The following is a 14,498-nucleotide window of genomic DNA, read 5'->3' as shown; positions in this document are numbered from 1 at the left end:
ACATCTAAATGCAAAAGATGACGTTTATGAATTTTTTAAATTTCTTCCTGTAATTGCAGTCTTCGCTGATGAATAAAAATAGGAAAGAAAGCCATTAAGATTAAGTGAATGCACATTCATTTATTTGCTTATTCCCAAAGTACTAAGTAACTGTCTTTTGCCAAGTACTTTAACAAGTGATGACTATCTAGAGATGTTTCGGGGGGAGTTGTGGGTAGAAAGCTATACTGAGATATAAGTGACATACTAAAAGTTTCACCCATTTAAAGTGTAAATTCAGTGTTTTTTGGTATATTCAGAGTTCTGCAACTATCACCACTATCAATTTTAGAAGATTTCATCACCCTGAGGAGAAACCCTTACCCTTTAGCAGTAACTCTCATTTCTCCCCAAATGCTCTCCACTACAGCCCCAGTGAACCACTAATATACTTTCTGTGTCTAAAGATTTGCCTGTTCTGGATATTTAATATGAATGGAATAATATAACTTGTGGTCTTTTGTAACTGGCTTCTTTTATAATACTTAGTATTTAAGTTTCATTAATGTTGTAGTATGAATCAGTACTTCATCCCTTTTTAATTACCACAAAATATTTCATTGTATGAATATACCACGTGTGCATATATCCATTTATTAATTAATCCATCTTTTGGCTGTTAAAAAGGAGGCTGATATGAACACTCATGTATAAGGTTTTACATGGACATATGTTTTCATTTCTCTTGAGTATATGCTTAGGAGTAGAATTGCTGGGTTATATGGTAGCTTTATGTGTTTAACTGTCTGAGGAACTGCCTGTTCCTCAGACTGTTTTCCAAAGTGACTGCACCATTTTACATTCCCACCAGCAATGTATGGAGTTCCAGTTTCTTCACATCTATAGAGATTTTAAGAGAGGATTTTAATAAATATATCTAAGTGGAGCTTAAGAATGTAACATCATTTTGATGACTACCAGAAAGCTATTTTCCAATTTATTTTGGAAAATGTGGTTAATTTTTATTGTTTAATTATAGCTGCTAACATTTACTGAGTGTCCACAATATACATGTAGTCAGCCATTAAATCCTTGTAGCAACCCTAGAAAGTAGACATCAATGCTGTTTTTAATTTTGAGGGTGTTAAAGCATGGAAAGGTTAAGTGACACATCAGGAAGGTTGAGAAGAGAGTTCACCCAGGTGGCCTGGCTTGAGAGCTCTGTATCTGAATTCACACCCTGCCCTGGCACATGTTGAGTGGTTCTGCCACAGGTCTAAGTCTTCGCTGGGAAGTTAGAAAATATATTTGCAAGTGGAATTTTGTATTTTAAGTTTAAGAATGAAACTATAATGTAAGTTTTGGTCTATGGGACAAAGACTCACTAACCATTTTGTTAACCATTAATTATGAATTGTATTAAGTCAATGGAAGACACTTCTTATACACAATTAGTACTATCATTTAGTGAATGTTTACTGTGTGCCAGACACCCTTTCAAGTGTGTTTCTTCATTCACTCAACAGTAATGTAATGCTGACTTTAGAAGAGATTAGCTTAAATGTCTTTAATGCACAAATCAGTAATGTATATTAGCTTACAATGAAAACATTTACTTCTTCCTTTCTTTTACTCAATTCAAGTAATTTAATTATATTCATTTTCTTCATCTTGAAAATTAGTGGCTAACGGACACATGAAAATATGTCTAACATCGTGAATTATTGGAGAAATGCAAATTGAAACCACAGTGAGGTGCTACCTCATACCTGTCAGAATGACTATCATGAAAAAATCTACAAATAACAAATGTTGGAGAGGATGTGGAGAAAAGGGAACCCTTGTATACTGTTGATGGGAATGTATATTGGTGCAGCCACTATGGAAAATAGTATGGAGGTTCCTCAAAAAACTAAAAATAGAACTACCATATGATCCAGCAATTCCACTCCTGGATATATATCCAGAAAAATTGAAAACACTAATTCAAACACATGCACCCCAGTGTTCACAGCAGCACTATTTACAATAGCCTGGACATGGAAGCAATCCACAAATAGATGTTTTAATATATCAACAGACTATTGGATTAAAAAAGTGATATATCTATATATATGAATATATACATGAAACATGAATTTATATATATGTGAATATTATTTGGCCATAAACAGAATGAAATACTTCCATTTGCAACAATGTGGATGGACCTAGAGAATATTATGCTTAGTGAAATAAGTAAGACAGAGAAAGACAAATACTGTATATCACTTATACATTAAATCTAAAAAATAATACAAATGAATGTATATGCAAAACAGAGACAGACTCATAGACATAGAAAACAAACTTGTGGTTACCATATGGGGGGGCGAATTAGAAGTATGGAATTAACAAATACAAACTACTATACATAAGCTAGATGAGCAACAAAGATATACTGTATAGCACAGGGAATTATACCCATTATCTTGTAATAACCTATAATGGAGTATAATCTGCAAAAATAATGAACCACTATGCTGTACACTTGAAACTAACACAACATTGTAAATCATCTATACTTCAATACAAAAAAAAATTAGTGAAATAAACTTGCCTTAGTGTCACATGGAAAATTTCTTGATAGCAAGAAAAGAATTAAAGATAAAGGCCTATAAGTTGCCATTAAAAACAACAACAGCAAAAAGCTGGGGCAAATTAATTTTATTCACAAAGATAGCAAGTTATCCCATCTCTGGAAGGGAGAGACATAAACTGGGAACATTTAATATCATTATATGTTTATATAATACTAGCTTTCCCTAAAATTCCCTTCCTATCAGAAGCACTGTATTTCTTGGATATCTTTATAAACCTCTTTTTGACTGAAGCAACTGAGAATGCAAAATTGTTTGAAAATTGTTTCTATAAAAAAGAGCAAATAAAATATTTTAAAAATATTTTATTAGTGATTGAGCAAACAAAAATACAAAGAAACAAAACCGTGGAACAGCAGAACAATGTGATCTCAAGTTTGTGTCCACATCACTAAATTGATGCTTGTTTCCACCAATTGACTCTAAGTAGGATGATTTTTCAGTTTGGAGTTGGTACAGTTTTTATTTCTTTATATTAATCAACTTCATTGTGATTTCATATTAATGTTATTATATTAGAGTCAGTAATCTTCTATTTTGCTCAAACCTTGCACATTTTTAAGTTGGTATAAAATTTATTGTAGGCTTTAATATTCGCAGTATTGTCATACTGCTTATATTAAGGTTTAAATAATAAAACAATTGCATTGTAAAAAAATGTTTTCAGTGGGATTTTAAAACTTTCATGATTTGCTTTTCACTATCTTCAGTTTAATAATACACAAAAAGCTCATCTTTAGTAGTAAGAAATTTTGTATTTCTTTTTCTCAAACTTGTTTTTCTTTTCCATTCCCCCACAGAACTTTATCCTATTGTAATAAATCAGTCTTCCTTATTCATGGGTTCCATATTTGCAAATTCATCTACATGGTAAAATGTATTGTATTCTAACCTCAAAATCAATGCTTGCGGCACTTTCTTGGTCATTGACAGACAAATACAGAATAGTGAGGAAATTTGAGCGGCTCCCTGTGCAGATTCCTAGCTGAGATAGAACAAGGCTGTGCTCTCCTTTCTTGTTTCAGTTATCATACTGTCAACAAGTGTCCTTTTTATGCTCTATTTAGTGCTGTGTTTTCACATTTTTGTGCCTTTTCTTGGTGATTTTGCTCTTTAAAATGACCCCCAAGGCTAATATTGAAATGCTGTCTAGTGTCCTAAGTACAGGAAGGCAATGATGTGCCTTGTGGAGAGAATATGTGTGTTAAAGAAGCTTCGTTCAGATATGAGTTTGATTGCTGCTGGCCATGAGTTCATTGTTAATGCATCAACTGTGTATATTAAATAAGGTGTCTTTAAACAGACACACACATAAAACAAGGCTATGTATTGATTGGTTGATGAAAATGTTGTGACCAGAGGCTCACAGGAACCTAACCCTGTATTTTTCCTAGGAGCAGTGGTTCAGTATTCACTAGTTCAGTGTTTGTCGTGACTTTATAGAACCTAACTACCATAAATAACAAAAAATGGATTTTATTTTTTTCACAATTCAAGTTCTCATCATTTATTGATAAAGCAAAATAGTCCATGGCATTAGAGTCTAAGAAGCATTCTATGCAAAATCATGGTGAGTTGCAGGAGGAATAAGGCAATATGATCCACAACTACTGAAGCCCACGTGCCTAGAGCCCATGCTCCGCAACAAGAGAAGCCACTGCAATGAGAAGCCCGCACACTGCAACACAGAGTAGCCCCAGCTTGGTGCAACTAGAGAAAGGCTGCATGCAGCAATGAAGATGCAATGCAGCCAAAAATAAACAAAATATTTATTTATTTATTAAAAAATAAATAAAGGAGATACAGTAGAAAATAAGCTATAGTGCCTGACCTTGAGGAGTGTATAATCTTTTAAAGAGGTAAAATATATACCAAAGACATATACAAATATTCATTATTTTTTAAAGTAATTATGTGATAGTTATAAACACTATAAATATTACTTAATGTATCATAGAACACGCTCTGTGGTTTATTTATATTTTGAAGATTAGGGAACTGAGAGTTAAAGAGTGAAGGTTAATGTGTTTACCCCAGTCTCCTGAGCTGATAAGGGACCTACAGGAATTGGTGAATAGGTCCTCTCATTTTGGAGGATGTATTTGTCACCTCTGCTATACTGCTTCCATGAGAGAATGTGGCAAGTCTTGTAAGACGTACACAGTAAAAGCCACTGGAACCCTGAAGAGGTGAGCTCTGTCTTGAGGGTGCTGATAGTGAGAGGCCTCTTGGAGGAGGTCACATTTGAGATGGATCGTGGAGGTGAACAGGCTTTCAAAAGGCAGAGGTGAGGAAGGGAGTGACATGAACAGAGGCAAGGGGTGCAGGCAGGCATTTTCTGCTATATGTTTTTTGGGAGCATTTAGTTTGAAAGATATGCGCCTTTACAGGATTTGAGGGCTACAACACAGCGAGGGCTCTAGATTAATACGGTTTACTTTGCAGAACAGTGTAGGACATTTCAGAGGTGAAGAGAGTATATTAAGACTCCAGCTGGGAGGCTGTTGCAGGAATCTAGACGTGATTGAATGAGCGTAGTGACAGAAGGAGTGGAAGGAAAGGGCAGTTGCAAGAGCCACTGAGGTGGCGGGGCAGTTGGCAGTGAGAAGATGGCATGTAAGAAGACTGTGAGGCTCCAGCCTGGGTCTTGAGGGGACCAGTGTTTCCAAAAAGAGAAAGGGTATATCACTAGTTTCAAAAGAAAGGGCAAATATATATTTCCATAAGGCCCAGTGAAGCCTTTTGGCTGGGACCACCAGTGCTTAGGATTCTGCTGGGTCTTCACTCTGATCTATAAAGTGGCTTGTTTTTCTTCCATTGCTGTACCTTGGGTGCTAACACAATGCATTTGATTTTTTATTAAGAGGGGCACTGTAGAGGCAGTGTGAGTTTGTACAGGCTGTCAGAGCTGAATCTCTCTGATAAGCTCATGGGAAGCTTACAATTCCAATCAAGCAAGTGTTCTGCTCGAGTCCCTCTGTTTCCTAGGATGGATGTCAAAGGGAGCAGGCAATTTTGTTTGCGGGTCACTGACTAATATATGAAAGGGAAGTCCCCCAGGGAAATTCCATTTTTCTCCAAATGTTACTCCATAGCATTAAGTTTTATGTTCTAAGTGAAAGAAAATGCATGCTCTTCATCAAAGGGTGGGTGATGGGTAAATCAGTTTAGAATGTTGCTATTGCCATTTAAGGGCTTCGAGTAATGCTTACTTTTTTTTTTCCCCCTCCAATTTTCTTGGTCAGTGTTTGTCAGGTTCAACTCCAGCCATGGTTTCCCAGTGGAGGTCGATTCTGACACCAGCATCTTCCAGCTCAAGGAGGTGGTTGCTAAGCGACAGGGGGTTCCAGCTGACCAGTTACGTGTGATTTTCGCAGGGAAGGAGCTGAGGAATGACTTGACAGTGCGGGTGAGTCTCCCTTAGTGGATCGTTCCTGGGATGTAGCCAACCCCATTGCTTCTGCTGCTTCTGCTGCCAAGCTGACATTCATGCCTGAGATCTAATAGAATAAATAGTGCCTGGGGATTCCTTGAACTTTACTCCATACCGCTTCATTAATTCTGACCTTCTTAATTATGCATTAAAACAGCAAGCCCGAAGGATTGGAAGAATAACTGTGAGCGAGAGAGGGAAAAGAGAGAGAGCACACAAACTGGGCGTAGTGAATAAATGTTTACTGACTGCAGGAGAAGCAAGGCACAATTTCTCTGTCTGTTCAATTTCTACCTTACTTATTCCATTTGAATCTTAATGAAGAAGGATTCAAATAAATTGTTCCAAATCAGGTTGCTCAGTCACTGTGCTGTGAGGAATGTGTAACCCAATTGTGACCCCTGGAGGATGGTCCTAAGTCTGCTGCCGGGGCTCAGTAGGGGAGGTGCAGGGCTCAGGGCCGTTCACAGCAGGATTGAGAGCTCCCTGCCCCGTCAGAATCGCAGTGCCCAAGCTGTGGTGAAGCAAGACTGATGCACAGCAAAAGTCCACCTTTGTATTCAATTTCTCCAAGCTTTAGTAACATTTTCCCTAGAATGGGCCGCTGAAACATTAGAGAGGGAGCGGTGTGTGTTTCCTCTCCTGTCCCTAATGCTTTCAGGGCACCGCACGGCTCCAGATACCATCAAAGGGCTATATCCTTTTCATCTGGGTGTTTCATTCACAACAGTGATTTCTGTAGGAGAAGGGGAGAATTGGGTAGGCGATTGATTGATGAGCAGTCACCTAGAAGTGGAGACCTGTAATTTGTTGAGGACGCCAGCAAATAGGACTCAATATGGATTGAAGTCCTTCTTTGAGAAAGTATAAGAAACGAGTTGCTTTCTGTGGATGGTTCAGGTGATGCTGAAGAATCCTGCAGACACATTTTCTCCCTTTCTTAGCCAGCGCAGATGAATTGCGCTTCTGTTTACAGCTGTGCGGGCGCTGCTGTGTCTCTACTCAGAGTCCCTACTTTATGGACATCCTGTCACTGTCTCTTCTTGGTGATGATGTTTACTGCTTTGTGAAATGCTTTCGAATCTGGGCGTACAAACGAAGCTATAGAAATGCAAATAGTTCCCTCCTTCTCCAGCACCCCTCCTGTGACGGCAGGAGGCACGTGCTCACTGTGCACAAACTGCTGTGCTTTGCTTTTAGGCAATTTGTTTTTATAAGGGAAGTGCCTGTGCTAAAAAGGTTTTGATTTTTTTTTTATTTCAGTCAACTGAAAAGCTTTTTTACTGTACCTGCCAAACTCTAAATCCAAGAATGTTTCCTTCATAAATTATTTTAAAACAGCTTCTTGAACCAAAGTATTTTATGTTACCAGAAGTTTTGAAGTTTCAGGTTCTAAAGCTTCTCACCTCTACCACTGGAGCTGATAGGTTACACTAATTGCTACAGACAATTGACTTTTATAGATAGATAGGTAGATAGATATGGATAAGATAGAGATATAAATGTAGATATATAGATAGATTGATTAAGATTCTTTATTTTGACAAACACTTCCAATGTTCTGGGCTTCTCAGGGGATCCCAAAGAAAAGCAAAACTCATCCCTACTCTTGTAGAGACTGCTGTTTACTTAGGGCCTCTAAAATCAACAGAAATATTAGGTTGAACCATATAGGTTAAAACTATTAGCAATTTCATGTAGCTCAACCAAATAGCTATAACATAAGGATGTCAAACATGATAACTGCCATATGAAAACTGAAATATAAGTGTTATGAAATTTTAAAGGTGGAGAAAACACATCTGAGTGAAAGTCACCAAGAAAGACTTCATGGATGAGTTGAAACTCGCGTAGGGTTCTGGACATGGAGAATGAGCATAGGGTGTGCTTGGGAACAAGCATAGGTTCCTATTCTTTTAGAACCTAGAGGAGATGCTGAAGATGGGGTAAGAAGGGAGTTGGGAGCTGTATTTTACAGAGCTTTGACCCATGTGACATTGAGCTTTCATGTATGGAGATCTAGAGCAAAATAGGGTGCCCTAGAGAGAAATAGGCGTCTGGAGATCCAGTTTGATCGTGAGCAGGATGAGGAGTTTCATCCATGACAAGAGTTAATGCCAGTGGGAGATGCTGGCAGGCAGCTGAACTTAGGTGTGGAGCTTAGGGCTTGCTTTATATTTGAGGACTACCTACATGGAGGTAAATATTGTGGTTACTGGAGCAGATTCAGTTGCCATGATACAGAGGACAGCGGCACAGGAAATCTGTTAGGTAACAGGGGAGGAGCCAGTAAAAGAGGCATCATCCATCCAACTGACACTTCTGAAGATAATTTGGAAAAGAAAATTACTGGTAAAGAATATATGTGCTGTGAAAAGATGGAGGATGGTGAAGAAAAGAGCCTTTGGACTTGGTGACTGTGGTGGTGAATTAGGGACCTTCAGGACTCCAGGTCAAGACTGTAGTTGGAAAAAGCCAGATTGCAGGGGTTCAGTATGAATCATGGGACTATGTAATGAGCACGGCCCAGCTGGTCATTGAGGGGAAGGAGAGACAGAAGGAGTTCCTGGAGGAACAGCAGGTCCTGCACTGTGTTGTACATTTCCTAGCCCTTGACTATGTGCATGGCTGACTTTTATACAGTTGTAATTAGTGTGAAAATGCAATTTTATATTCTATATTCTTTCACTTAATATTATATCATAGGCATTTTCCATGTTGTTGTATAATCTTCATTTCTAAGTATCTAGATAATTCTCTGTAATAAGAGTGTTTATATTATATTTAGGGAGTATCTAGTTTTTAATATTACAAATTAAGGCAAAACAATTTTTTAAAAGGTATCTTATATACTTAGAGAATATGGCCTCTCTGTGTTTCAGTTTGCTCATTTGTAAAATGGGAATAATAATAATACCCATCTCATTGGGATTTTGTGAGGACCAAGTTAATTTATGTAAAACTCTTAGAACAGAGTACAACATATAGTAAACACTATCTAAATGTGAGCATTTATTGGCATCATCACTATCATGATTGTCATCATTATTATTAGGCAGTTACTTCAGGGTCTAAGTGGTCACCTTAAATAACATGACAGCTTTCCATTATGACTTATGATGAGTATATCTGCAATAGTTTAAACAGTTAAGGCAATGAAAATACGATGCATATTTTACTGGGGCAGTAAAGTGTGTGTGTGTGTGTGTGTGTATGTAATATTTATACATTTTAACTAAAAAGAACTTTGTGGAGTTTATAAATAAATGTTTGAACCTTATATATACAGGTTTTACTTAAGAATAGTACAATTTGAATTTAGTCAGCTTAAAAAAACTTTACTATTCCTCTAGTATTTAGTAAAAATAGACACCTATGGCTGTACTGTTCAGCAAAGTTTCATCATGGTATTATTGCTTTTAAGATATATTTTTATAAAGTAGATATCTGCCCCACACTATGTTTGTTAGAAGCGAATTGGAAAGAGCTACACATTTTTTCCTACTTCATAAACAATGTTTCTGTGCATGTTATCATTTTCCTTATACTTACAAGATGAAATATAAAATATTAGTCTTTGACATATTATTCACAGTGAATTGATATTTTTTCTTTGTAAAGAGTTATTGTCAGCTCTTGCAACAGAGTATTCAGGGCCTATTCAAATGATGGGTCACCCTTTCTCCTATCCTTCATTGCTGACACACTGCATATCAAGAATGCCTGAAATCACCTCTACGTAGTTTTCAATTTATTATTCAAATGTATACAAGGAAAATAAGGTTCTAATGTAGTTGTATATACTAAAACTGATGAACTTTGCAATTAGACTAACAAAATTACAGGGACTTGAGAATTTATGTAAGATTTTGTTTGAGCAGAATTCACTGTATTCACATGAGTTGTATTATTATTTATATTATTAATATCAGTATAGGTTATTAGCCTGTGTATTAGTCAGAGTTCTCCAGAGAAACAGAACCAATAGATAGATAGATAGATAACGAAGAATTGGTCACATATTATGGAGGCTGACAAGTCCCAAGATCTGCAGTCAACAAGCTTAGTTTCAGTCTGAGTCTGAAGGCTTGTAAGCTGGAAGAAGTGACGGTGTCCTTCCAATCTGAAGGCTGGTAGGCTTGAGACCCAGAAAGAGCTGATGCTTCAGCTCAAGTCCAAGGCTGCAAAAAAAAAAAAAACAGTGTCCCAGCTAGATGGCTGTTGGGCAGGAGGAATTCTCTCTTACTCGTGGGAGGGTCAACCGTTTTGTTCGGGCCTTAAACTGACCGGATGGGGCCCACTTATCTGGGGGAGAAGAGGTATCTGATTTACTCAATCTGCTGATTCCAATAATAATCTCATCTGGGCACACCCTCACAGACGCACCTAGGCTAATATCTGACCAAATGTCTGGGCACTCCATGGCCCACTCAAGTTGACACATAAAATTCACCATCACAACCAGGATATGAGAAACCTCATTATATTTAATTAGTGTTAGAGGAAAGTTATTCTATTTTATTATCTTTGTAATAATGAATTAGACTTACACAGTAGAAAATAAAATATAACTGTTTTACGTAGAAATGTTTGCTTTATAAAAGGATTCATTCAGGTGGATGGTCAAAAATTCCTTTCATTAAATATTCAATTTTATGATCTTTAAAATGTATATACACATTTGGAGACCATCTTTTCATGAAATAGGTCATTTTGCAATAAGTATTAAAGGACATCAGTTTATTACTCCTGTTAATCTTTGTGATATAACAATATCTGAGCTTGGAAGACCAGAGACATTAAGACATTAATAGCTTAGGTTGTAAATACTAAAGAAAAATGAACGACCCTAAAAGCCAAATTATTTAATTGGCTATGTTTTTAGTGATATACACCATATACATTTCAAAATTTGAAAGTAGTGAAAACCAGCTTTCACTGACAAAGTAAACTATGTCCAATGACTAACAAATTCAAGTTTTGGAAATCTGTAAGAATATTTACCTATTTCAAAAAAATATTATATATTGTTTTGCTGATATCTCTAATTAACCTGCTAAGTTTTGAAACTTTAAAAACTTCACAAGGGTGTTATGAATACCCTGAATGTTTCTTGAACTTCCTCTAAGATAAGTAAGTATTGCTTAACTAAATTTTTAAAAGTTGATATTTCCTTAATGTCCTTTAAATTTTTTCCAACATTATTATTTCCCTTTTAATATACTTAGGCTATATTTTTCTATTATAGAATTAATATGTTATTTTTAAAAATTCAGATGATAGGGAAAAGCATACCAGCAGACCCCTAATTCTACTCATGTGTACATTTTTAAAATTTTTTAAATTTTTATTGGAGTACAGTTGATTTACAATGTTGTGTTAGTTTCAAGTGTACAGCAAAGTGAATCAGTTATACACATGCATATTTCCACACTTTTTTAGATTCTTTTCCCATATAGGCCATTACAGAGTATTGAGTAGAGTTCCACCATCAGGCCACTTCTACCACAGTGCCAATGGAGACTGTGTGTGGGGCTAGAAATCACTACCACACAGCAATAATGAGGAGTCCCTACTTCATGTCAGGTGTCAACAGATACCAAGTGGAGAACTTGGACTTCTGTTTCCACCAGCAGTAATAAGTGGTACCCCCCTTTTGCAGCTGGAGCAGTGTCATAAAAGCTAAAATAGAAAGTTTAAGTAAAAGCCACAGTCTCATAATGTAATGAGAAAATGGCCAGATATCAAAAGAAAACCACCAAGAACCAGGAAGCTCTCAAGCTGAATGAAAAAACAATCAATAGTTGTTAATACTAAGATGACAGAGATGTTAGAATTATCTGACAGATATTTTAATCAGCCATGATAAAATGCTTCCATGAACAGTTACGAACATGCTTGAAATATGAAAAAAAGAGTCTGAGAAAGAAGTAGAAGATATAAAGAAGAATCAAATGGAAACCATAGAACTGAAGAATATAGTAACAAATAGAAAGCTCACTGGGTGGGCTCAACAGTAGAATGGTGGAGGCAGAGGAAAATGTTAGTGAACTGGAAGATAGAACAATACAAATTGCACAATCTGAACAGAGAGAAAATAGAATAAAAAAATAAAGAAAAAAGAGCCTCAGAAACATATGGATCTATAAAACTACACTTAAAATTGTGTCATCAAAATCCCGGAAGGAGAGGATAAAAGAAGGTAGGGAAAAGTGCTTAAAAAAATAATGGCTGAAAACTTGCCAAATTTTTTAAGAGACAAACTTACAGATTAATGAAGCTGAGAGAATCCAAAATCGGATACATTCAAAGAAATCCACACATCATAATTAAACTTCTGAAAACTAAATACAAGACAAAAGTCTTGAAAGCAGCTAGAGAAAATGTACAATTTACCCATAATGGAAAAAACAATTTGAATGACAGTGGATTTCTCATGAGCAACTATGAAGGTCAAAAGAAAATGGCACAATATTCTTCAAGTGCTGAAAAAGAAAAGAACTTTTAATCCAGAAACCTATACCCAGCAAAAATATCTTTAAGGAATAAAGGAGAAGTTACTATATTTTTGGGTGAAGAAATACTAATAGAAATTGTCACCAGCAAAACTACCCTAAAAGAATGAATCAAAGAGGAAGTTCTTTAATACAAAAGAAAATGATAGAAGAATGAACTGAGGAACATCAGGAAGGAAGAACACAGTAAGCAAAAGTATGGTTAAATACAATTGACTTTCCTTCTCCTCTTTAGGTTTCTAAATTATGTTTGAGGATTATAGAAGAAATTATAACAATGCCTTTTGTGGTTCTAAATGTATTTAGAGGAACTATTTAAGACAAATATAAACAGAGAGATAAAGAGACATAAAGAGAGTAGGTTTCTATACTTTACTTGAACATATAAAATGACAACCCCAGCAAAGTGTGACAAGTTATGAATGTATAAGCACTAGAGCAACCACTAAGATAGGTAAAAGATTAAAATATAAAATAGTGACAACACTAAATGCTGATGAGGATGTGGAGAAACTGAGTCATTGATATATTGCTAGTGGGAATATAAAACTGTACAGCCACTCTGGAGGAGAATGTGATGGTTTCTTAAAAAGCTAAACTTGCATTTACCATATGACACAAAAACCAATACACGAATGTTTATAGCAGCTTCATTCATATTAGCCAAAAAATGAGAACAATCCTGATGTCCTTCAACAGGTGAATGATTGCACAAACTGTGGTCAATCCATACCATACTCAGTGATAAAAAAAAAAAAACCCAACAACTATTGATACACACAACATTTTGGATGGATCTCAAGAGAATTATCATTTTTTAATAATTAATTAATTAATTTGGTTGCGCAGGGTTTTAGTTGCAGCAGGCAGGCTCCTCAGTTGTGGCTCACCAACTCCTTAGTTGCGGTAGTCAGGTTCCTTAGCTGCAGCATGCAAACTCTTCGTTGCGTCATGCATGTGGTATCTAGTTCCCTGACCAGGGATCAAACCCAGGCCCCCTGCTTTGGGACTGAGGGGTCTTAACCACTGCAACACCAGGGAAGTCCCTCAAGAGAATTATGCTGAGTGAAAAAAAGCCAATACCAAAAGGTCACATTCCAAATGATTCCATTACTAGAACATTTTTCACATGACAAAATTGTAGAAATGGAGGAGAGATGAATGGTTACTAGAGGTTAAGGAGGGTGTGGGAGAAGAAAAGAGTGTGTGGCAGTAAAAAGGACAAGAGGAGGGACCCTTGTGGTGATGAATCTTGACTATACCAATGCTGATAGTATGATCGTGATGATTTAGTATACTTTCGTAAGATTTTGTCATGGGGGAAACTGGGAAAAGAGTTCCTGGGATATCTCTGTGTTATTTCTGACAACAACATGTGCATCGGCAAGTATCTCAAGATAAAGTTTAATTTTAAAAAAACGCAGAAAAACATAAGTTCTACCCTCTTTTACAGAGGAATAGAAACTCTCTCTTCCTATAGAAAATAAACAAGCTTGTTATTTGCATCTATTTTAATGGAACAGTATTTATTAATGTGATTTTCAACATAAGAAATTAGAAAATAATTTAGCTGATTCTCAGAGACAAAGATTAGTTCATAATGAGTCAATAAGTCAATAAAACTTATAGAAGTATTAGGCATTTTTAAAAAATTCTTAAACAGACTCCTTAGCACCTTATGGGTCTGAATAGACATGGTTAGTATTTATTTATTTAAATTATTTAAATTATTTATTTATTTAAATTAATGTTTATTTACCAACTATTTCAAATAAAGAAAAATAAACAGTTCATAACAATTGTGTACTCTAATTGTACATTTTCCAAATTGATTTGAGAGTGATATACTATAGTTTTAGGCAATAAATGAGCACCTCATGTAACCATTGTGGTTATAATGGTTGGAGAAAACATTCACGTAAATATTGCTCC

At 36.0% G+C, this 14,498-nt stretch overlaps 1 protein-coding gene across 6 annotated transcripts in view; it reads left to right on the top strand.

Annotated features, from left to right (window-relative positions):
- The window catches only part of PRKN (parkin RBR E3 ubiquitin protein ligase), a 1,303,276-nt gene that overhangs the window by 241,987 nt on the left and 1,046,791 nt on the right, over positions 1-14,498 (top strand). For all 6 annotated transcript variants that reach the window (XM_081250470.1, XM_081250471.1, XM_081250469.1 and 3 more), the window contains exon 2: positions 5,864-6,027. In XM_081250470.1, the coding sequence (XP_081106596.1) occupies positions 5,864-6,027 (164 nt within the window). The remainder of the gene's footprint in view (positions 1-5,863; positions 6,028-14,498) is intronic.

The sequence above is a fragment of the Mesoplodon bidens genome (genome assembly GCF_964165515.1).
Source record: "Mesoplodon bidens genome assembly, chromosome: 12".
Classification (NCBI taxonomy): domain Eukaryota; kingdom Metazoa; phylum Chordata; class Mammalia; order Artiodactyla; family Ziphiidae; genus Mesoplodon; species Mesoplodon bidens.
The sequence above is the reverse complement of the archived record's forward strand: the minus strand, read 5'-3'. Positions and strand labels throughout refer to the sequence as shown.